This window comes from Littorina saxatilis, linkage group LG6 (genome assembly GCF_037325665.1).
Source record: "Littorina saxatilis isolate snail1 linkage group LG6, US_GU_Lsax_2.0, whole genome shotgun sequence".
NCBI classification, from domain to species: Eukaryota; Metazoa; Mollusca; class Gastropoda; order Littorinimorpha; family Littorinidae; genus Littorina; species Littorina saxatilis.
Window position 1 is genome coordinate 6,404,658 of NC_090250.1, and position 24,246 is coordinate 6,428,903.

A 24,246-nucleotide genomic window follows, 5' to 3' on the forward strand; every position below is an offset into this window, starting at 1 on the left:
AAAGGCAGTCAGTTACTCAGGACTGAGGGAACAACACAACAACACAAATGCCCAGATAAGATACCTCCTACCCCCAACAAGCCAATCCCATTCTCCCACCTAGCCATAGCCCCCCCCCCCCCCCCCCCCCCCCCCACTCTACACAGTGCACGAATCACAGCAATCACTACAGCTAATCACACTGGTCACTCATCACCATCTTCTTCTTAAAAAAAAAAAAAATGGGGGGGGGGGAGACACAAAGGGAAGTCACTATGCCATCCAACTAGGTCCTCAACAAAAGGAGTAAGAAAAAAAAGGGCTACTGACTTTTGCAAGAATCTGTGCTGGTTCACACGGCTTTACAGTGAAACAAACAAACCGAGCACCCTTCACTTCTATAAAGCATGTACCTCACAAAGCTCCTCTTCTTGTATTCACTGCTAAAAAAAACCCATCCCCCCCCCCCCCCCCCCCCACTCTGCCTGTGTTTAAAACTCAACTTGTGTACACACTAAGGGGAGGTAAGTATGATCATGACTGTCGGGCGCAGAGTAAGAATCCGGGGCAGAGTTGGAATAATCGGGATTTCCCAAAACCTCATTTGATTTCCAACAAAGCGCCGCATTTCCGGAAACGAGCTGCCTCGTTCTAGAAATGGCAACCCTTCGACTGGCACAAAAAAGTATACCCTTTTCACAGGTCATGAATAAGGTATATGAAAAAGCAAGGTCTTATACAGGGGAAGTCTTGAATTGGGGGGCGGGGGGGGGGGGGGGGGGGGGGGGAGGTACACTGTGTAACAATTCTCTCAGTGACACTCAGCGCATGCAGCTAGCGCTAGTTGCTGCTGTCTCGATCTATTTTGAACACAATGATTTTTTTTTTCTGAGAGTAGAGTGTTAGTTTGTTACAACAGGCTGAAATCATCTTTAATTTAAATCAACATTTTGCAACAATCAATCACATCAATATAGCGCACAGACTTGCACATCACGTTTCAAGAGCCTAGATTACCATGCAGTGACAAGAGTCTACTCAGTAAAGGGACGTAATGCTGTCTCTGCAGCCCAGAGAGATTGTGTGAGTTTAATATATAATCAGTTAAGACTGAGTAAAAAATTATTACAATCGATAGTTACCAGTGAAAAGTAATATCGGAACACTCTTGTTGTGTTTTTGTTGTTGTAAAATGTAAGATCTGAAACGTTAAAAATTACGTAAAATTGGTGCGTTTTGGTCGAGTGGGATGGGTCGTTGAACTGTGTTGTTACAGCCCGCCGAAGTTATCAAAAGTGTTTTTTCTTTTTGCAATTCGGTTGGTTTGGTGCGTTATACAATGCATCTGCTTTTTCAAGACTAAGCATTGATCACTTTAAAACACCAGGATCATCATAGGCCATCATGACTTGTATCATTTTGTATACAACTCTCCTGTGTTCACTTTCAAGTGAATAACTATCGTTCTGATATCATTTTAAAGTGAAGCTAAAGAAACCTGGTATCGGCACTGCTGTGCATCTCCTATGATCTCAATGGTATCAAGGCACGGGTCATAGCCCTTTGCCGCGACAAGGTTTGCCGATACCGGCACTTGTCTTGTCTAGACAGTGACGTCATTCATAGATGACGCCAATCATAAATGACGTTTGTCAAGGGAACTTATGCTTTCAAGTGTTGCTGCTTCCAGTGACAGGAAGGTATAGAGATTGATCATTGTATACAATCAATTTATCATTGTATACACAAATTACACAAACGTCATCTTGTGAGAGACCAAAAAATATTGAAACTCTCGGATGATTTTTTTGTGTGGTATCAACCTCGACCTACGGTCTCGGTTGATACCACACAAAAATCATCCTCGAGTTTCAATATTTTTCGGTCCCTCACTCGATGACGTTGTGTAATCTCTATACATCGCATTCTAAGAAAGAGCAGAATTCTCACTATGCGTGCGGTACATTTTTAGAATCGCGTAGCGCAAAGTTGGAATTCCCACAATGGCGGCCATTGTTGGAATTCCAACAAAGCACAGGTCATTTCCGGAAAAGCGCCGATGACGAGATGGGTCGCAACATGACTACGGACACTTCCACACCTTCATTCCCTGGAGGTGCTCTCTTCTGCACTGCACCACACACACACACACACAGAGTTTAACATTGACTTTGAACGTTCTGGTCTGCCTTCTGACACCACACCCCACTCCCCATCCCTGTCCCCTTCCACCCCCAAGTTGCTCTTCTCTTCTGCACTGCCTGCAGGGATCGCGTTTACGCACGATTTTTGCGTATTTGACGCATTTTAAAAGTCGCTGACGCGTTTTTTTCGCCGCGCCGCGTAAGCCATACGCAAAAATATTGCAACTTTTTCTTGTCTTCACGCAGCGCTTTTGCTCTGACTTAATAATCACCCGATCCTGAAACTGACTATAGGGCTCGAGAAGTGACGACACACATGAAATCTGCGCGTCAAAACTAAAGTCCGTTTCTTTTTGCATCGAAGTATCGCAAACGAACGTAACGAGGGTATTACCAGACTGATAATGTCTTGTCGGATAATGAAACAGACATTAGCTGCTCTCCCATCTCGCGCTTCCAAAAGGCGGAAAGTGTGTCTAGTCGTATTAGAGCGGGAAACAAACTCGCAAGGCCCGAAGGTTGGAGACAGCAGGGGTGTTATTCGACAGGCGTGCGCGGAGTTCGACAGGAAAACTCGCCGTATTTAGGTAAGGAGTGTCTTTAAGTCTTTCGTGCGTGTTTTGTTTGAGTCTGTACGTGTTTTCGTAGTACGCAAAAATATTGGTCCGTGACGCGTTTTTTTCGTTTTGTTGCGTATGACTTACGCGTTTTTTAAAAAGCTCGCGCGATCCCTGTGCCTGACACACATAGAGAGTTCAACTATTACTTTGAAGTATCTAGTCTGCCTTCTAACATACCCCCTTCCCTTCTGTAGTCTCAGAGACACATAGAGAGTTCAACTATTACTTTGAAGTATCTAGTCTGCCTTCTAACATACCCCCTTCCCTTCTGTAGTCTCAGAGACACATAGAGAGTTCAACTATTACTTTGAAGTATCTAGTCTGCCTTCTAACATACCCCCTTCCCTTCTGTAGTCTCAGAGACACATAGAGAGTTCAACTATTACTTTGAACTATCTAGTCTGCCTTCTAACATACCCCCTTCCCTCCTGTAGTCTCAGAGACACATAGAGAGTTCAACTATTACTTTGAAGTATCTAGTCTGCCTTCTAACATACCCCCTTCCCTCCTGTAGTCTCAGAGACACATAGAGAGTTCAACTATTACTTTGAAGTATCTAGTCTGCCTTCTAACATACCCCCTTCCCTCCTGTAGTCTCAGAGACACATAGAGAGTTTAACTTACTTTGAAGTATCTAGTCTGCCTTCTAACATACCCCCTTCCCTCCTGTAGTCTCAGAGACACATAGAGAGTTCAACTATTACTTTGAACTATCTAGTCTGCCTTCTAACATACCCCCTTCCCTCCTGTAGTCTCAGAGACACATAGAGAGTTCAACTATTACTTTGAAGTATCTAGTCTGCCTTCTAACATACCCCCTTCCCTCCTGTAGTCTCAGAGACACATAGAGAGTTCAACTATTACTTTGAAGTATCTAGTCTGCCTTCTAACATACCCCCTTCCCTTCTGTAGTCTCAGAGACACATAGAGAGTTCAACTATTACTTTGAAGTATCTAGTCTGCCTTCTAACATACCCCCTTCCCTCCTGTAGTCTCAGAGACACATAGAGTTCAACTATTACTTTGAACTATCTAGTCTGCCTTCTAACATACCCCCTTCCCTCCTGTAGTCTCAGAGACACATAGAGTTCAACTATTACTTTGAACTATCTAGTCTGCCTTCTAACATACCCCGTTCCCTCCTGTAGTCTCAGAGACACATAGAGTTCAACTATTACTTTGAACTATCTAGTCTGCCTTCTAACATACCCCCTTCCCTCCTGTAGTCTCAGAGACACATAGAGTTCAACTATTACTTTGAACTATCTAGTCTGCCTTCTAACATACCCCCTTCCCTCCTGTAGTCTCAGAGACACATAGAGAGTTCAACTATTACTTTGAACTATCTAGTCTGCCTTCTAACATACCCCGTTCCCTTCTGTAGTCTCAGAGACACATAGAGTTCAACTATTACTTTGAACTATCTAGTCTGCCTTCTAACATACCCCCTTCCCTCCTGTAGTCTCAGAGACACATAGAGTTCAACTATTACTTTGAACTATCTAGTCTGCCTTCTAACATACCCCCTTCCCTCCTGTAGTCTCAGAGACACATAGAGAGTTCAACTATTACTTTGAACTATCTAGTCTGCCTTCTAACATACCCTCTTCCCTTCTGTAGTCTCAGAGACACATAGAGAGTTCAACTATTACTTTGAAGTATCTAGTCTGCCTTCTAACATACCCCCTTCCCTCCTGTAGTCTCAGAGACACATAGAGAGTTCAACTATTACTTTGAACTATCTAGTCTGCCTTCTAACATACCCCCTTCCCTGCTGTAGTCTCAGAGACACATAGAGAGTTCAACTATTACTTTGAACTATCTAGTCTGCCTTCTAACATACCCCCTTCCCTCCTGTAGTCTCAGAGACACATAGAGAGTTCAACTATTACTTTGAACTATCTAGTCTGCCTTCTAACATACCCCCTTCCCTTCTGTAGTCTCAGAGACACATAGAGAGTTTTTAACTTACTTTGAAGTATCTAGTCTGCCTTCTAACATACCCCCTTCCCTTCTGTAGTCTCAGAGACACATAGAGAGTTTTTAACTTACTTTGAAGTATCTAGTCTGCCTTCTAACATACCCCCTTCCCTTCTGTAGTCTCAGAGACACATAGAGAGTTTAACTTACTTTGAAGTATCTAGTCTGCCTTCTAACATACCCCCTTCCCTTCTGTAGTCTCAGAGACACATAGAGAGTTCAACTATTACTTTGAACTATCTAGTCTGCCTTCTAACATACCCCCTTCCCTTCTGTAGTCTCAGAGACACATAGAGAGTTTTTAACTTACTTTGAAGTATCTAGTCTGCCTTCTAACATACCCCCTTCCCTCCTGTAGTCTCAGAGACACATAGAGAGTTCAACTATTACTTTGAACTATCTAGTCTGCCTTCTAACATACCCCCTTCCCTCCTGTAGTCTCAGAGACACATAGAGAGTTCAACTATTACTTTGAAGTATCTAGTCTGCCTTCTAACATACCCCCTTCCCTTCTGTAGTCTCAGAGACACATAGAGTCTTTAACTTACTTTGAAGTATCTAGTCTGCCTTCTAACATACCCCCTTCCCTCCTGTAGTCTCAGAGACACATAGAGAGTTCAACTATTACTTTGAACTATCTAGTCTGCCTTCTAACATACCCCCTTCCCTCCTGTAGTCTCAGAGACACATAGAGAGTTCAACTATTACTTTGAACTATCTAGTCTGCCTTCTAACATACCCCCTTCCCTCCTGTAGTCTCAGAGACACATAGAGAGTTCAACTATTACTTTGAAGTATCTAGTCTGCCTTCTAACATACCCCCTTCCCTGCTGTAGTCTCAGAGACACATAGAGAGTTCAACTATTACTTTGAAGTATCTAGTCTGCCTTCTAACATACCCCCCTTCCCTCCTGTAGTCTCAGAGACACATAGAGAGTTCAACTATTACTTTGAAGTATCTAGTCTGCCTTCTAACATACCCCCTTCCCTCCTGTAGTCTCAGAGACACATAGAGAGTTCAACTATTACTTTGAAGTATCTAGTCTGCCTTCTAACATACCCCCTTCCCTTCTGTAGTCTCAGAGACACATAGAGAGTTCAACTATTACTTTGAACTATCTAGTCTGCCTTCTAACATACCCCCCTTCCCTCCTGTAGTCTCAGAGACACATAGAGAGTTCAACTATTACTTTGAACTATCTAGTCTGCCTTCTAACATACCCCCTTCCCTCCTGTAGTCTCAGAGACACATAGAGAGTTCAACTATTACTTTGAAGTATCTAGTCTGCCTTCTAACATACCCCCTTCCCTTCTGTAGTCTCAGAGACACATAGAGAGTTTTTAACTTACTTTGAAGTATCTAGTCTGCCTTCTAACATACCCCCCTTCCCTCCTGTAGTCTCAGAGACACATAGAGAGTTCAACTATTACTTTGAAGTATCTAGTCTGCCTTCTAACATACCCCCTTCCCTCCTGTAGTCTCAGAGACACATAGAGAGTTCAACTATTACTTTGAAGTATCTAGTCTGCCTTCTAACATACCCCCTTCCCTTCTGTAGTCTCAGAGACACATAGAGAGTTTTTAACTTACTTTGAACTATCTAGTCTGCCTTCTAACATACCCCCTTCCCTCCTGTAGTCTCAGAGACACATAGAGAGTTCAACTATTACTTTGAACTATCTAGTCTGCCTTCTAACATACCCCCTTCCCTCCTGTAGTCTCAGAGACACATAGAGAGTTCAACTATTACTTTGAACTATCTAGTCTGCCTTCTAACATACCCCGTTCCCTCCTGTAGTCTCAGAGACACATAGAGAGTTCAACTATTACTTTGAACTATCTAGTCTGCCTTCTAACATACCCCCTTCCCTCCTGTAGTCTCAGAGACACATAGAGTTCAACTATTACTTTGAACTATCTAGTCTGCCTTCTAACATACCCCCTTCCCTCCTGTAGTCTCAGAGACACATAGAGAGTTCAACTATTACTTTGAACTATCTAGTCTGCCTTCTAACATACCCCCGTTCCCTTCTGTAGTCTCAGAGACACATAGAGAGTTCAACTATTACTTTGAACTATCTAGTCTGCCTTCTAACATACCCCCTTCCCTCCTGTAGTCTCAGAGACACATAGAGTTCAACTATTACTTTGAAGTATCTAGTCTGCCTTCTAACATACCCCCTTCCCTCCTGTAGTCTCAGAGACACATAGAGAGTTCAACTATTACTTTGAACTATCTAGTCTGCCTTCTAACATACCCCCTTCCCTTCTGTAGTCTCAGAGACACATAGAGAGTTCAACTATTACTTTGAACTATCTAGTCTGCCTTCTAACATACCCCCCTTCCCTCCTGTAGTCTCAGAGACACATAGAGAGTTCAACTATTACTTTGAAGTATCTAGTCTGCCTTCTAACATACCCCCCTTCCCTTCTGTAGTCTCAGAGACACATAGAGAGTTCAACTATTACTTTGAAGTATCTAGTCTGCCTTCTAACATACCCCCTTCCCTCCTGTAGTCTCAGAGACACATAGAGAGTTCAACTATTACTTTGAACTATCTAGTCTGCCTTCTAACATACCCCCTTCCCTTCTGTAGTCTCAGAGACACATAGAGAGTTCAACTATTACTTTGAAGTATCTAGTCTGCCTTCTAACATACCCCCTTCCCTCCTGTAGTCTCAGAGACACATAGAGAGTTCAACTATTACTTTGAAGTATCTAGTCTGCCTTCTAACATACCCCCCTTCCCTCCTGTAGTCTCAGAGACACATAGAGAGTTCAACTATTACTTTGAAGTATCTAGTCTGCCTTCTAACATACCCCCCTTCCCTCCTGTAGTCTCAGAGACACATAGAGAGTTCAACTATTACTTTGAAGTATCTAGTCTGCCTTCTAACATACCCCCTTCCCTTCTGTAGTCTCAGAGACACATAGAGAGTTCAACTATTACTTTGAACTATCTAGTCTGCCTTCTAACATACCCCCCTTCCCTCCTGTAGTCTCAGAGACACATAGAGAGTTCAACTATTACTTTGAACTATCTAGTCTGCCTTCTAACATACCCCCTTCCCTTCTGTAGTCTCAGAGACACATAGAGAGTTCAACTATTACTTTGAAGTATCTAGTCTGCCTTCTAACATACCCCCTTCCCTCCTGTAGTCTCAGAGACACATAGAGAGTTCAACTATTACTTTGAACTATCTAGTCTGCCTTCTAACATACCCCCTTCCCTTCTGTAGTCTCAGAGACACATAGAGAGTTCAACTACTACTTTGAAGTATCTAGTCTGCCTTCTAACATACCCCCCTTCCCTTCTGTAGTCTCAGAGACACATAGAGAGTTCAACTATTACTTTGAAGTATCTAGTCTGCCTTCTAACATACCCCCTTCCCTCCTGTAGTCTCAGAGACACATAGAGAGTTCAACTATTACTTTGAAGTATCTAGTCTGCCTTCTAACATACCCCCTTCCCTCCTGTAGTCTCAGAGACACATAGAGAGTTCAACTATTACTTTGAACTATCTAGTCTGCCTTCTAACATACCCCCGTTCCCTTCTGTAGTCTCAGAGACACATAGAGAGTTCAACTATTACTTTGAACTATCTAGTCTGCCTTCTAACATACCCCCTTCCCTCCTGTAGTCTCAGAGACACATAGAGAGTTCAACTATTACTTTGAACTATCTAGTCTGCCTTCTAACATACCCCCTTCCCTTCTGTAGTCTCAGAGACACATAGAGAGTTCAACTATTACTTTGAACTATCTAGTCTGCCTTCTAACATACCCCCTTCCCTCCTGTAGTCTCAGAGACACATAGAGAGTTCAACTATTACTTTGAACTATCTAGTCTGCCTTCTAACATACCCCCTTCCCTCCTGTAGTCTCAGAGACACATAGAGAGTTCAACTATTACTTTGAACTATCTAGTCTGCCTTCTAACATACCCCCTTCCCTTCTGTAGTCTCAGAGACACATAGAGAGTTCAACTATTACTTTGAAGTATCTAGTCTGCCTTCTAACATACCCCCTTCCCTTCTGTAGTCTCAGAGACACAGAGAGGTTTTAACTACGTACTTTGAAGTATCTAGTCTACCTTCTAACATACCCCCCTTCCCTCCTGTAGTCTCAGAGACACATAGAGAGTTCAACTATTACTTTGAAGTATCTAGTCTGCCTTCTAACATACCCCCTTCCCTCCTGTAGTCTCAGAGACACAGAGAGAGTTCAACTATTACTTTGAACTATCTAGTCTGCCTTCTAACATACCCCCTTCCCTTCTGTAGTCTCAGAGACACATAGAGAGTTCAACTATTACTTTGAAGTATCTAGTCTGCCTTCTAACATACCCCCCTTCCCTCCTGTAGTCTCAGAGACACATAGAGAGTTCAACTATTACTTTGAAGTATCTAGTCTGCCTTCTAACATACCCCCTTCCCTCCTGTAGTCTCAGAGACACATAGAGAGTTCAACTATTACTTTGAACTATCTAGTCTGCCTTCTAACATACCCCCTTCCCTCCTGTAGTCTCAGAGACACATAGAGAGTTCAACTATTACTTTGAACTATCTAGTCTGCCTTCTAACATACCCCCTTCCCTCCTGTAGTCTCAGAGACACAGAGAGAGTTCAACTATTACTTTGAAGTATCTAGTCTGCCTTCTAACATACCCCCTTCCCTCCTGTAGTCTCAGAGACACATAGAGAGTTCAACTATTACTTTGAAGTATCTAGTCTGCCTTCTAACATACCCCGTTCCCTTCTGTAGTCTCAGAGACACATAGAGAGTTCAACTATTACTTTGAACTATCTAGTCTGCCTTCTAACATACCCCGTTCCCTGCTGTAGTCTCAGAGACACACATAGAGTTTTTAACTTACTTTGAAGTATCTAGTCTGCCTTCTAACATACCCCCTTCCCTCCTGTAGTCTCAGAGACACATAGAGAGTTCAACTATTACTTTGAAGTATCTAGTCTGCCTTCTAACATACCCCCTTCCCTGCTGTAGTCTCAGAGACACATAGAGAGTTCAACTATTACTTTGAACTATCTAGTCTGCCTTCTAACATACCCCCTTCCCTTCTGTAGTCTCAGAGACACATAGAGAGTTCAACTATTACTTTGAAGTATCTAGTCTGCCTTCTAACATACCCCCTTCCCTTCTGTAGTCTCAGAGACACATAGAGAGTTCAACTATTACTTTGAAGTATCTAGTCTGCCTTCTAACATACCCCCTTCCCTCCTGTAGTCTCAGAGACACATAGAGAGTTCAACTATTACTTTGAACTATCTAGTCTGCCTTCTAACATACCCCCTTCCCTCCTGTAGTCTCAGAGACACATAGAGAGTTTTTAACTTACTTTGAAGTATCTAGTCTGCCTTCTAACATACCCCCTTCCCTTCTGTAGTCTCAGAGACACATAGAGAGTTCAACTATTACTTTGAACTATCTAGTCTGCCTTCTAACATACCCCCTTCCCTTCTGTAGTCTCAGAGACACATAGAGAGTTCAACTATTACTTTGAACTATCTAGTCTGCCTTCTAACATACCCCCTTCCCTTCTGTAGTCTCAGAGACACATAGAGAGTTCAACTATTACTTTGAAGTATCTAGTCTGCCTTCTAACATACCCCCTTCCCTCCTGTAGTCTCAGAGACACATAGAGAGTTCAACTATTACTTTGAAGTATCTAGTCTGCCTTCTAACATACCCCCTTCCCTCCTGTAGTCTCAGAGACACATAGAGAGTTCAACTATTACTTTGAAGTATCTAGTCTGCCTTCTAACATACCCCCTTCCCTCCTGTAGTCTCAGAGACACATAGAGAGTTCAACTATTACTTTGAACTATCTAGTCTGCCTTCTAACATACCCCCTTCCCTCCTGTAGTCTCAGAGACACATAGAGAGTTCAACTATTACTTTGAAGTATCTAGTCTGCCTTCTAACATACCCCCTTCCCTTCTGTAGTCTCAGAGACACATAGAGAGTTCAACTATTACTTTGAAGTATCTAGTCTGCCTTCTAACATACCCCCTTCCCTTCTGTAGTCTCAGAGACACATAGAGAGTTCAACTATTACTTTGAACTATCTAGTCTGCCTTCTAACATACCCCCTTCCCTTCTGTAGTCTCAGAGACACATAGAGAGTTCAACTATTACTTTGAAGTATCTAGTCTGCCTTCTAACATACCCCCTTCCCTTCTGTAGTCTCAGAGACACATAGAGAGTTCAACTATTACTTTGAACTATCTAGTCTGCCTTCTAACATACCCCCTTCCCTTCTGTAGTCTCAGAGACACATAGAGAGTTCAACTATTACTTTGAACTATCTAGTCTGCCTTCTAACATACCCCCTTCCCTTCTGTAGTCTCAGAGACACATAGAGAGTTCAACTATTACTTTGAAGTATCTAGTCTGCCTTCTAACATACCCCCTTCCCTTCTGTAGTCTCAGAGACACATAGAGAGTTCAACTATTACTTTGAAGTATCTAGTCTGCCTTCTAACATACCCCCTTCCCTTCTGTAGTCTCAGAGACACATAGAGAGTTCAACTATTACTTTGAAGTATCTAGTCTGCCTTCTAACATACCCCCTTCCCTTCTGTAGTCTCAGAGACACATAGAGAGTTCAACTATTACTTTGAAGTATCTAGTCTGCCTTCTAACATACCCCCTTCCCTTCTGTAGTCTCAGAGACACATAGAGAGTTCAACTATTACTTTGAAGTATCTAGTCTGCCTTCTAACATACCCCCTTCCCTTCTGTAGTCTCAGAGACACATAGAGAGTTCAACTATTACTTTGAAGTATCTAGTCTGCCTTCTAACATACCCCCTTCCCTTCTGTAGTCTCAGAGACACATAGAGAGTTCAACTATTACTTTGAAGTATCTAGTCTGCCTTCTAACATACCCCCTTCCCTTCTGTAGTCTCAGAGACACATAGAGAGTTCAACTATTACTTTGAAGTATCTAGTCTGCCTTCTAACATACCCCCCTTCCCTTCTGTAGTCTCAGAGACACATAGAGAGTTCAACTATTACTTTGAAGTATCTAGTCTGCCTTCTAACATACCCCCTTCCCTTCTGTAGTCTCAGAGACACATAGAGAGTTCAACTATTACTTTGAAGTATCTAGTCTGCCTTCTAACATACCCCCTTCCCTTCTGTAGTCTCAGAGACACATAGAGAGTTCAACTATTACTTTGAAGTATCTAGTCTGCCTTCTAACATACCCCCTTCCCTCCTAGAGACACATAGAGAGTTCAACTATTACTTTGAACTATCTAGTCTGCCTTCTAACATACCCCCTTCCCTCCTAGAGACACATAGAGAGTTCAACTATTACTTTGAACTATCTAGTCTGCCTTCTAACATACCCCCTTCCCTCCTAGAGACACATAGAGAGTTCAACTATTACTTTGAACTATCTAGTCTGCCTTCTAACATACCCCCTTCCCTCCTAGAGACACATAGAGAGTTCAACTATTACTTTGAACTATCTAGTCTGCCTTCTAACATACCCCCTTCCCTCCTGTAGTCTCAGAGACACATAGAGAGTTCAACTATTACTTTGAACTATCTAGTCTGCCTTCTAACATACCCCCTTCCCTTCTGTAGTCTCAGAGACACATAGAGAGTTCAACTATTACTTTGAACTATCTAGTCTGCCTTCTAACATACCCCCTTCCCTCCTGTAGTCTCAGAGACACATAGAGAGTTCAACTATTACTTTGAACTATCTAGTCTGCCTTCTAACATACCCCCTTCCCTTCTGTAGTCTCAGAGACACATAGAGTCTTTAACTTACTTTAAAGTGTTTAGTTTGCCTTCGAATATCCCTGATCCCCTCCCATTTGAGTCTCAGAGACACATAGAGAGCTCCACAATATATTGACGGAGGTCTGATAGGTAGGAAAGTCACAATGCAACATCCAGAAGATGCAAGAGAGTACAATATCTATAGCACATGCGGCGCACACGGCCGCCTAGTGAATGCGGCACAAGAACTCGGTGTAGCATGCAATGCAAACAGGCCGAGCAGGGGAGATCACCTATGCGTAAGAAGAAGAACCACCGCTGCCTTTGCCGTTGGAGTGACCGCTTCGTGAACGAGCCAAATTCGACATCCGGTCTGCCGAGGCAACACGGGGCAAAATAAAAACGATGATGCATCAGCAGACTCATACAATACAGCACTTGTATATATGTGATTATGTGAAAATTGAAACATAGATTGTAACGTTCCAAGATCAAGAATCCAAAGCACAAGAAAGGTTTGTTAAAATTGAATAAAGTCTTGTTTAAACCAAAGGCTTGTTTATGTTTTCTTTTGTCTGTAATTACATGTTCCATAAGCTAACCTTTCTTGTCTTTTGCTTGATGATTATGTGAGCAAACTTGGCTGAACAAATGAGAAGAAAAACTGCTGGGGAATAGACAAAGATATGCAAATGTGACGTGGCTTTAAAACGTTCTCTTTTGTAGCTTGCAAAAAGAAGCAAAAAAGGGAAATGTTCGCACTGGAAAGCAAATATGTCTCATAGGAATGACAAAATAGGTTTTCAGCCAACACATCTGCAAATAATAATGATCCTGTCAAAGCAGCCACGTATGAATGTACCAAAACCTGACTTGCAACAAAAAAGACACATTTCTAATTTAATCTAAAGCTTCAATTTTTCTATTTCAACTTTTGTTTTTAAATTAGTAGCTGACATAGAAACAAGCTAACATCTGCGTTGCTGAAAAACAATACAGTGACATGCATAATCCAGAACAGTGCATGAAAAACACTTTCAATGACAGTTAATTCCAAGAGTGAAAGAGTGAAGGGAGATAAGCATGACCCACCTCCAGCAGCTCTGGGTCGTCGCCTCCCCTCCTTTTTGTCGCGGTTTACGTTAAAGGCGGAGCCAGTCTTCAGCGCCTCCAGCAGATTATCCATGACACCTTCCTGGTCGTCGTCTGTTGGACACACAAACACACATTTCTCATGACTTGGGTCACTGCAGGCATAATCGTAAAAAAGGCAGAAAGTACGTTGAAAAACTAATTTAAACAGTGCAATATGGTGCAGTCTGAGGATCTCAAGAACCATCTCCACAGCTTTGGGCAACACACCTTTGGGCAAAGCTGATGAGAATTCCCCAGCCTGATATAATGAATTGAGCTAAAGAGATAAAAGTCCTTGCTGCTTTCAGACACACAAGACCTGTGCGCCGATTTGATCACTTGAGCTGAGATTACTGGCACAGATCTGCCAACCCTTGTCAAGCCTCAAGTGTTCTTTCTTTATTTGGTGTTTAACATCGTTTTCAACCACGAAGGTTATATCGTGACGGGAAAAGGGGGGAGATGGGATAGAGCCACTTGTCAATTGTTTCTTGTTCACAAAAGCACTAATCAAAAATTTGCTCCAGGGGCTTGCAACGTAGTACAATATATGACCTTACTGGGAGAATGCAAGTTTCCAGTACAAAGGACTTAACATTTCTTACATACTGCTTGACTAAAATCTTTACAAAAATTGACTATATTCTATACAAGAAACACTTAACAAGGGTAAAAGGAGAAACAGAATCCGTTAGTCGCCTCTTACGACATGCTGGGGAGCATCGGGTAAATTCTTCCCCCTAACCCGCGGGGGGTACCCTCAAGTGTAGCAATTTACAATTGTTTGTCATTTTCAGCGTAGCAAATGGTGTTTAAGTGCAGAATATCTAAAATGTATTCTCACATCTGCATTTATGCTATCTTGCACAAGAATAGACATTTTTAATCAAGTTTTATGAGAATGCAGGAACATAAAATGCACATCAGAGAGTAGAGATCTTCAGTGACACTTTTCAGTGTAGACAATGTTTTATAACTCATTTTGTGACCCCTACACAGAGTGGGAAGCAAAAATGTGTACCAGAACTGTTGCATGCTTCTGATTTTTTGTTTACGCGTAGCAATCTCTTGGCGTAGCAATTGCTCTTAAAATGTAGCATGTTACACTGAAAGCATAGCAGTTGGTCACTCTGCCTACCTGTGGTCATGTCCAGCAGCGCCATCTGTCGCGCCTTCTTCTCCTTCTTCTCTCGCTCCGCCTTCTCCTTGGCCTCCGTGGCGCGCCGGATCTTCTCCTTCGTCTCTCGGATCTTGGCGTTCTCCTTCAGCGCTCGCTGGAACGTCACGCAAAAACAGCATTAATACTGCAAAATAACGTATTCCCATAACCACATTTGATCGGCGTATAGCTGCCTAAATGGCAGGATAAAAATGGTCACACACGTAAAAACCCACTCGTGCAAAACACATGAGTGAACGTGGGAGTTTCAGCCCATGAACTAAGAAGATGATAGGGGAGCGAGATGTTAGAGATCTCATCTATTCTAGGGCCAGCTTTATGAGGGCGTTGCCCATTCCTGTCCCTCCCTGAAAAGGGTCAGGTATCCATTTCCAGCGGGTGGACTGGAGAACGCTCTGAAAAAATCAATACATTTGTATTCGCCCCGAGTCTGCAAAGAACTCCTAGGGCGTACTGGTTAGGGTCGAAGGTGAAACATTTAGCTTTCCATGACTGTAAATATCTCATCACACTCTCCCCCCTCCCCCCTAATTTACCTGCAGACCGTCCTTGAAAGCCTTGATGTCTGTGAAGAACTCCTCCAGGGCGTACTTGTTGGCGTCGAATGCAAAGTACTTTGCCATGTCCTGGTGCAGACCCTCCAGTCGCTTCAGCATGGTGGACAGCAGGTCTTCTTGACCCTTCGCAGACCCCAGGAAGTCGTGCACGCCGTTAAGGATCACACATTTTTCACTCCATTTACTTTACTTTACCATTCCATCGCTGGGAAATTCAGGTTGCTTCCACATCGGTCTGGAATAGCAAAATCAGCTGAAGAGACGATAAAAACAAAATAACAACTATCCAACCAATCAGGTTGCTTTCACCCAGTGGACCGGCACGGTTGGCCTAGTGGTAAGGCGTCCGCCCCGTGATCTGGAGGTCGTGGGTTCGAACCCCAGCCAGGTCATAAGTAAGACTTTAAAATTGACAATCTAGTGGCTGCTTCGTCTGGCGTCTGGCATTATGGGGTTAGTGCTAGGACTGGTTGGTCCGGTGTCAGAATAATGTGACTGGGTGAGACATGAAGCCTGTGCTGCGACTTCTGTCTTGTGTGTGGCGGACGTTATATGTCAAAGCAGCACCGCCCTGATATGGCCCTTCGTGGTCGGCTGGGCGTTAAGCAAACAAACAAACAAAAAATCATCCAGTGGAAAGCTAGCAGCTACAAGAGTGGCGCTACCCAGGTGTGTGCGAGTTTAGGTGTAATCAGCCACCTGCACTTATGGCACAATGACCGAGGTCTTTTCCCTGTCTCTGAGTCTGCACTTAAAGTTGACCCATTCAGTGCCAAAGTTTCATGCAGCGAGCTTTGTGAAGTAGACTTCATGAAGTTGACTTGGCCCAATTGTTATCAGGCTTTAGACCATCACACGACGGGCGCAGTGGCCTAGTGGATAAGACGCCGGCCTCCCAAGCGGAAGGTCATGGGTTTGAAACCCGGCCGCCCTTGGTGGGTTAAGGGTGGAGATTTTTCCAAGCTAGTGCCTTATTCCTCTTCGTGTGTACACGCAAGCACAAGACTAAGTGCGCCACGAAAAAGATCCTGTAATCCATGTCAGAGTTTGGTGGGTTATAGAAACACGAAAATACCCAGCATGCATCCCCCGAAAGCCCATGAAGGCAGAAGAAAAAGACCCCTCACACAGATCAACATTGTCACAAAGGATATCTTCATGATGGCGGGGAAGCGGTCGTCCTCGTCGGCGTTCTTGCTGATGCTCTTCACGTCCAGCTCCACCTGCTTGATCTGCTTCTGCATCTGCTTCAGGTTCTTCTGCAACATCTCCATGGACACTGCAACAACACGGCGCATGACATGCATCAAACTAACACACAACATGCGTCACACTAACACACTTCATTCATCTGCTTCAGGTTCTTCTGCAACATCTCCATGGACACTGCAACAACACAGCGCACACAGCACGCATCAAATTAACACGCTTCTTTCTTTCAGGCATAGCTGTACGTTTCTAATGCTTTTCCTCGCATTTCAATTTTGAAAAAGACGACTTGTGTAAGCCTTCACACAGCAAGCCGTGTCTTTTTCTCTATTTATCACACTTGGTTTATCACCGAAGAAGAGCCAAGAATAAAAAGTTATCGCCCTATGCTGTGTTTCACTGTTTCCTTTCCTATTACGCTTCTGGCTTACAAGTTGTGCACCAGCTACCCAGACTGCTCTCTACCCTCGTGATGCAACGTACCTCTGGCTGCCTTGTCTGTGTGGATGACCTCATCGACAAAAGCCAGGATGTCGGGATGCTTTTCCTCCAGGACGTGGGCCAGGAAGTGCAGCATGGTCGTCTTGCCGTCCTGACTCTTAGTGTTCTCCAACTGAAGGTAAAAAACAAGACAATGCTGTCTGGAAAACAGTCTAGAGAACAGTCTAAAAAACAGTCGAAACTGTCTAGAATACTGTCTAGAGAACAGTCTAGAAAACTGTATAGAAAACAGTCTAGAGAACAGTCTAGAAAACTGTCTAGAATACTGTCTAGAGAACAGTCTAGAAAACAGTCTAGAATACTGTCTAGAGAACAGTCTAGAGAACAGTCTAGAAAACTGTCTAGAATACTGTCTAGAGAACAGTCTAGAAAACAGTCTAGAGAACAGTCTAGAAAACTGTCTAGAAAACTGTCTAGAGAACAGTCTAGAGAACAGTCTAGAATACTGTCTAGAGAACAGTCTAGAGAACAGTCTAGAAAACTGTCTAGAATACTGTCTAGAGAACTGTCTAGAAAACTGTCTAGAATACTGTCTAGAGAACAGTCTAGAGAACAGTCTAGAAAACTGTCTAGAATACTGTCTAGAGAACAGTCTAGAAAACTGTCTAGAATACTGTCTAGAGAACAGTCTAGTAAACTGTATAGAGAACAGTCTAGAGAACAGTCTAGAAAACTGTCTAGAATACTGTCTAGAGAACAGTCTAGAAAACTGTATAGAGAACAGTCTAGAAAACTGTCTAGAGAACAGTCTAGAAAACTGTATAGAGAACAGTCTAGAAAACTGTCTAGAGAACAGTCTAGAAAACAGTCCAAACTGTCTAGAAAATAATTTGGAAAACAGTCCAAACTGTCAACAACGACCACCCAAGGACCAGCTTTATACATTAGATGATCACAAAACATGACACAGTACCTTGGGCAAGAAGCTGATGTCGAAGCCAATGGACTGAGCGTTGCGCGAGCCAGTGTTAAGGTAGTTGCCCATCAGTAGCACCAGCTCCAGCAGCTGCTTGAAGCGATCACTGTGTAGAACTTCTTCACACGCCTCAGTGGCACACACCAGGTCCTGCAGATAACAAACACTCAGTTGAGAGACAGGATTTATCATCTGTGATTATCGCATTTTTTACTGATCACATGACAAAAACAGCTGTTGTCATTGGTCAACTAGGATATGTATATCAAATGATATTGCGCAGGAAGTTCCTAGTGAATTTGATAGCATGCAGGAATTAGTTTTCCAATTGTTATTTTGAACAAAAAAAATCTCACCTGAAGGAAATACAAGTCTCTAATTTCTTAAAAGCACAAATTTATAAAAGGAAAGTGATTGCATCAGAAAGATTAAGCTGTGCACTGAATAAAAACATGCCTCATGCCTCAATCTGATGAGTTCAGCTTTCTCGACATTGGGACTGATAAATGTGGTTATCACAGTCAAATCTAATGATAATGATATTGTTTTTACTCACAGGTTTGATGTCCTCCACCGCCTCCTGGAACCTCATCTGGAACAACATGGACTCCAGCCGCTGCGACAGCCGCTTGATGGAACTCATCTGTCATTGGATGAAACATAAAGACACACAATGCATCAAAGATTGACAACAATAGAAGTGTTCGATCTCTTGACCTTCCATTCCTACATATACTCTCAACAATCTCTGAATAATCATTTGAAGAATATGCATAGTGGAAGACCTACTGTTACTCACATACGCATGCCAGAATTTGCTATCCACATTATTTGAATGAAATCTTAACGGCAATGTCAGGGCAAATTCCCAGCTTTGGGCAATAATTATTCTGTATTGTTTCTTTGTTCCACTCACTCACCGACACACACAATCAACTCAGTGTCAAAAAGACTCAAAGTTTTCCAACTCCATGATCAATGATCAGGTTCACACACGCTGACAGTCCCCACACACTATACTCAACTACACATGCCCCCAACCCCCCCAGACATGTCTTTCCATATGCTCAACACACACACCATTATCAAATACTGCCACTTGGCAAGGCTGCAGAAGTGTTCTGGAGGGAGACTGGAAAAAAAACCACACAAAACATACACTGATACAGGTAAATAGTATCACGTCGAAGACAAATAACTACTGCCTCATATTAATATCCACATACCACGACACAGAACTGCTCAGGCTCAGCCAGCTGATCGTACTGATCCTTCATGGCGGCCAGTTGGTTCATGGCGTCGGCCTCAGGCATGTTCTTGATGAGCTGCTCCAGCACGGCGGCCGACAGGTTCTCCTGGTCACAGTTCAGCACTCGACGCTTGATCTCCTTGTAGTCCACCTTGATGGAGCCAAGCAGGATGGCTGTGGATAGACAGTGAGATGTAACAGTGTGTGTGGGGGTGTGTGGGTGTGTGTGTGTGTGTGTGTGGGTGTGTGTGTTTGTGGGTGTGTGTGTGTGTGTGTGGGTGTGTGTGTGTGTGTGTGTGTGTGTGTGTGTGTGTGTGTGGGTGTGTGTGTGTGTGTGTGGGTGTGTGTGTGTGTGTGTGTGTGTGTTGTTTGATCTCCTTGTAGTCCACCTTGATGGAGCCCAGCAGGATGGCTGTGGATAGACAGAGGGACATTACACTTTACACAATCAATTACACATTGACAGGTTTGCATTTGAAACTTCGAGGTCGTCATTGTCGATTGACGCCCGACCAAAGCCTAATGAGCGCTTCTGGGGTGATAACGCGAGACAACTCCTGAGATCTTGCCGTGAGGTGGTGCTAGTTACCAGCTGAAAGAAAGAAGGGGCATAACCTCACCAGAACCGACCATTGTCTGTTTACCGTATAAAATGCACGACTTACACACGAACTGTTACCAAATCGATATGCTATTTGGGACCAATGCAAGTTTTTTTCCCCCCTTTCTTGTGTGATCTTGCCGCGAGGTGGCGCCAGTTACCAGCCGAAAGAAAGAGGGGGCATAACCTCACCAGAACCGCCCATTGAAGTCTGACGGAGCCAAGCTCTGGGAGGATGAGGTCAAATTTGATGCATCCTAATCCCCCTTATGGATCCTAGCAAGTTGGCCGTTTAGTACCACTGGTTAAAGAGACGAACTCCGAAAATAACTCTTTTGGGTGTGTATGGGTTGTGAGAGTGAATGCCCTTGCTTTTACCAGGACAAACATTGGAGGGGCCAATCACTAGTGAGGGGTGTGTCTAAAAGACAAGGACAGGAGCACGTGTGAAGTTATTTGTCAGAGGTAAAGCAAGGGTATTCGCTCTTTCACAACCCATACAAAGTTATTTCAGAAAATTCTTCTATTACACGGCACTGAAATTATGCACTTCCAACCTTCTGTTGTCCTGCAGTCTAAAACCTTGACTGAAATGAACCTGGCAGGAGAGGACACCTGCAATGGAGGGACACTGTTGGCTTCGGCTGGTCCCAACAGACAGTGGAACCTGTCCATAACAACCACCCATGGGTCTGACCAAAAGTAGTCGTTATAGACAGGTGGTCGCTATAGACAGGTGGTTGCTACAGACAGGTGGTCGCTATGGACAGGTGGTCGCTACAAACAGGTGGTCGCTATGGACAGGGGGTCGTTATAGACAGGTGGTCGTTATAGACAGGTGGTCGCTACAGACAGGTGGTCGCTATTTACAGGTGGTTGCTACAGACAGGTGGTTGCTACAGACAGGTGGTCGCTATAGACAGGTGGTCGATACAGACAGGTGGTTGCTATAGACAGGTGGTTGTTATAGACAGGTGGTTGTTATAGACAGGTGGTTGCTACAGACAGGTGGTTGCTACAGACAGGTGGTTGCTCCAGACAGGTGGTTGCTACAGACAGGTGGTCGCTATAGACAGATTTTCGATACAGACAGGTGGTCGCTATAGACAGGTGGTCGCTATAGACAGGTGGTTGCTACAGACAGGTGGTCGCTATAGACAGGTGGTCGATATAGACAGGAGGTCGCTATAGACAGGTGGTCGAAACAGACAGGTGGTCGATACAGACAGGTGGTCGCTATAGACAGGTGGTCGCTATAGACAGGTGGTCGATACAGACAGGTGGTGGTTATAGACAGGTGGTCGTTATAGACAGGGGGTCGCTATAAAGAGGTGGTCGCTACAGACAGGTGGTCGCTATAGACAGGTGGTCGCTATAGACAGGTGGTCGCTACAGACAGGTGGTCGCTATAGACAGGTGGTCGCTACAGACAGGTGGTCGCTATAGACAGGGGTCGCAATAGACAGGGGGTCGCTATAGACAGGGGGTCGCTATAGACAGGGGGTCGCTATAGACAGGTGGGTCCCTATAGACAGGGGGTCGCTACAGACATAGACAGGGGGTCGCCATAGACAGGGGGTCGCTAAGGTGGTCGCTACAGACAGGTGGTCGCTATAGACAGGTGGTCGCTACAGACAGGGGGTCGCTATAGAAAGGTGGTTGCTATGGAAAGGTGAATTATACACACTAAGTTTGTCAGGGATCCTTCAGCCTCAAATTAAGTGGGCCAAGTCGACTTCGCAAAGTCTACTTCACAAAGCTGGTTGCGAGAAGCTTTTGCACTGAGTTTTTGGTGAAAAACATTCAGAATCAACTAAGGACCGCTTTTTGGGATGGTTGTTATGGGCAGGTGGTTGCTAGGGAGAGGGGTTGCCAGGGCAGGTGGTTGCTAGGGAGAGTGGTTGCCAGGGCAGGTGGTTGCTGGGGAGAGGGGTTGCCAGGGCAGGTGGTTGCTAGGGAGAGTGGTTGCCAGGGCAGGTGGTTGCTGGGGAGAGTGGTTGCCAGGGCAGGTGGTTGCTAGGGAGAGTGGTTGCCAGGGCAGGTGGTTGCTGGGGAGATCGGTTGCCAGGGCAGGTGGTTGCTGGGGAGAGTGGTTGCCAGGGCAGGTGGTTGCTAGGGAGAGTGGTTGCCAGGGCAGGTGGTTGCTATGGTGAGGTGGTTGCCAAGGCAGGTTTAACAGTTCCCCTGCACTACTGTTCTACTTACACAAGTTCTGTCCAGCCTTAGCGTCCAGAACCTTGAGTTCCTTGCCCTTCTTGACGGGTCTTTGGACCATATCTGTCGACTCCTTCTTGGCTGAAAGAACAGGAATCACAATCAGAACACACAAAACACAATGATCAATCGAGCCAAGTTGCAAGTTCAACCCAAGTCTCAGAAACACCAAAGTGAAGACATTATCATTATTTGTCAGGGGAAAAAAGGTCAAATAAAACAATAACCAGACTATTTGTGACTGCTTGTCGATTTCTAACATTTTGGATTCTTACGGGTAAAACAACCGACATTTCTGATTGACACTTTCCCTGAATAGCTATTTGTGTGTGTGTGTGTGTGTGTGTGTGTGTGTGTGTGTGTGTGTGTGTGTGTGTGTGTGTGTGTGTGTGTGTGTGTGTGTGTGTGTGTGTGTGTTTTTTATCATAATCAGTTACATTTCAGCTCTGAAGTGTGTCTGTTTCCAGCTCTGTAACTATAAAAGAAGAAGGGAAAGCCAGCATGGAAGACAAGTGGTGTTGGACCCTTTTGAATTTTCTTTGTGTTTTGTTCTCTTTACTTTGTTTGCATAGAAAAAGTTCCTCAGCCTAGCAAACTGCAGACATGATAACAAGGTCTCCACTGGTTTTTAGAAACAAAATTCCATGACTTTTCCATGACTTTCCATGAGCCTCAACAACATTTTCCATGACTAGATCCACAGGTCGCCATTTCCGAACACGCAAACTTTTTACGTCTTGTCACTGCCAGTTTTGACACTGGCTTGCTTTGCACTGAATTTGAGTCTCCAGTTTCTACGCAGTCACTCTTCGACAAGCAAGTCAAGCATTTGCTACGCAGTCAGATTATCGGTAATGTTTGCTGGTCCTGTCATTTCACTAAACTGGACCAGCCACTGTTTGTATCCATCTGCACTTTCGTAAATTCCGTTTCGTAACCGTCACTGTGACTTGACGAACTGTCATTTTTTTCACCGCGATACACAGTTAATTGCGAAGATCTTCCTCGGTAATTCGTTCCAATTCCGCATACTTTTTGTTGTCAAGAAACAACTCGATAGAAAGTTTCAAACTCATCATCCTCCATCTTGCTTGTCAAAGCGCAAAAGTACTTTATCGATGCAAAAACAAAAGCAGAAAACTTCGACGAAACCGACTCAAATGCAACGCAGACGGCACGACGAGATAACGGAAGGAAGTGAGCCTCGCTTTGGCTCAAGTGCCGTTAAAAATACCGTTATTCTCGTATGCAAATACAAACGAGAAGTTGGTCATACGAACAAGCCTTGTGCTGGCGACGCAAATCGCCGCTGGCTGGCAAAGGGGGGGGGGGGGGGGGGGGGGGGGGATGCAGGCATGAAAACTGAAAAAAAAAAAAATACTGAAAACAAAATTCGAAGGCGCTATCTTCGCAGGCGCGAAGCGCCAAGACTTCTAGGGGGGTCCGGGGGCATGCCCCCCCCGAAAAAAGTTTTTCAAGGGTGCAATTTGGTGCAATCTGGGGCTATCTGAGCCTTAAAATTGGATTCAAACATGGCCCCAAAACTATTTTACTATAACTATGACTTGGAAAAAAAAAAAAAAAAAAAAAAAAATTTAAAAAAAAAAAAAAAGGAAAAATACGGAAAAAAAAAAAAAATACGGTTTATTTTTTTTCAAAAATACGGAAAATACGGAGAATTTTCATGCCTGGGGATGGCTGGGCGACGAAAATCGCCACTGGCGTGCTAAAGTTTTTTTTTTTTTTTTTCTTATTTTTGTTAAATTCCATGACTTTCCATGGCTTGAATTGAAATTCCATGACTTTCCAGGCCTGGAAAATTAAAAATCAAATTCCATGACTTTCCAGGTTTTCCATGACCTGTACGAACCCTGTGATAATCAGAGCAAAAGTTTATGTAAAAAAGGGCACCTATCTCGTTTTGCAAATCAATTAATTTATATCTTGGTCCAAAGTTTCAGAAGACCTCTTACATACAAAAAGACACACATGCGAGAAAGACAAATACACACGGAAAGTGAGACAGTGAGAGTATAATAACCACAACTCTAAAAGGATGGCAGAAAAACGTGGTAAATAATGCAAAAATGTATTCTCCCACTTTACTAAACAGTTAACGTATAAATATGTCCCTTCAGTATAATCAAACTACAGTAGAATCCGCTTAATAAGGCCATGTTTAATAAAGCCATCCGCTTTTTGAGGC

General features: G+C 43.7%; 1 protein-coding gene across 3 annotated transcripts in view; it reads right to left on the minus strand.

Moving 5' to 3' along the window:
• LOC138968364 (protein diaphanous homolog 2-like) overlaps window positions 1-24,246 on the minus strand; it is an 85,279-nt gene that overhangs the window by 17,125 nt on the left and 43,908 nt on the right. The window contains exons 16-25 of one of the 3 annotated variants that reach the window (XM_070340916.1): window positions 22,032-22,121; window positions 19,615-19,637; window positions 19,203-19,376; window positions 18,533-18,619; window positions 17,974-18,126; window positions 17,043-17,172; window positions 16,505-16,629; window positions 15,330-15,494; window positions 14,752-14,887; window positions 13,572-13,685 (exon numbers count right to left, since the gene is read on the minus strand). In XM_070340916.1, the coding sequence (XP_070197017.1) occupies window positions 13,572-13,685; window positions 14,752-14,887; window positions 15,330-15,494; window positions 16,505-16,629; window positions 17,043-17,172; window positions 17,974-18,126; window positions 18,533-18,619; window positions 19,203-19,376; window positions 19,615-19,637; window positions 22,032-22,121 (1,197 nt within the window). Of the gene's footprint in view, window positions 1-12,772; window positions 12,853-13,571; window positions 13,686-14,751; window positions 14,888-15,329; window positions 15,495-16,504; window positions 16,630-17,042; window positions 17,173-17,973; window positions 18,127-18,532; window positions 18,620-19,202; window positions 19,400-19,614; window positions 19,638-22,031; window positions 22,122-24,246 lie in introns of all 3 variants that reach the window. The other 2 variants (XM_070340917.1, XM_070340915.1) reach the window with 2 other exon arrangements.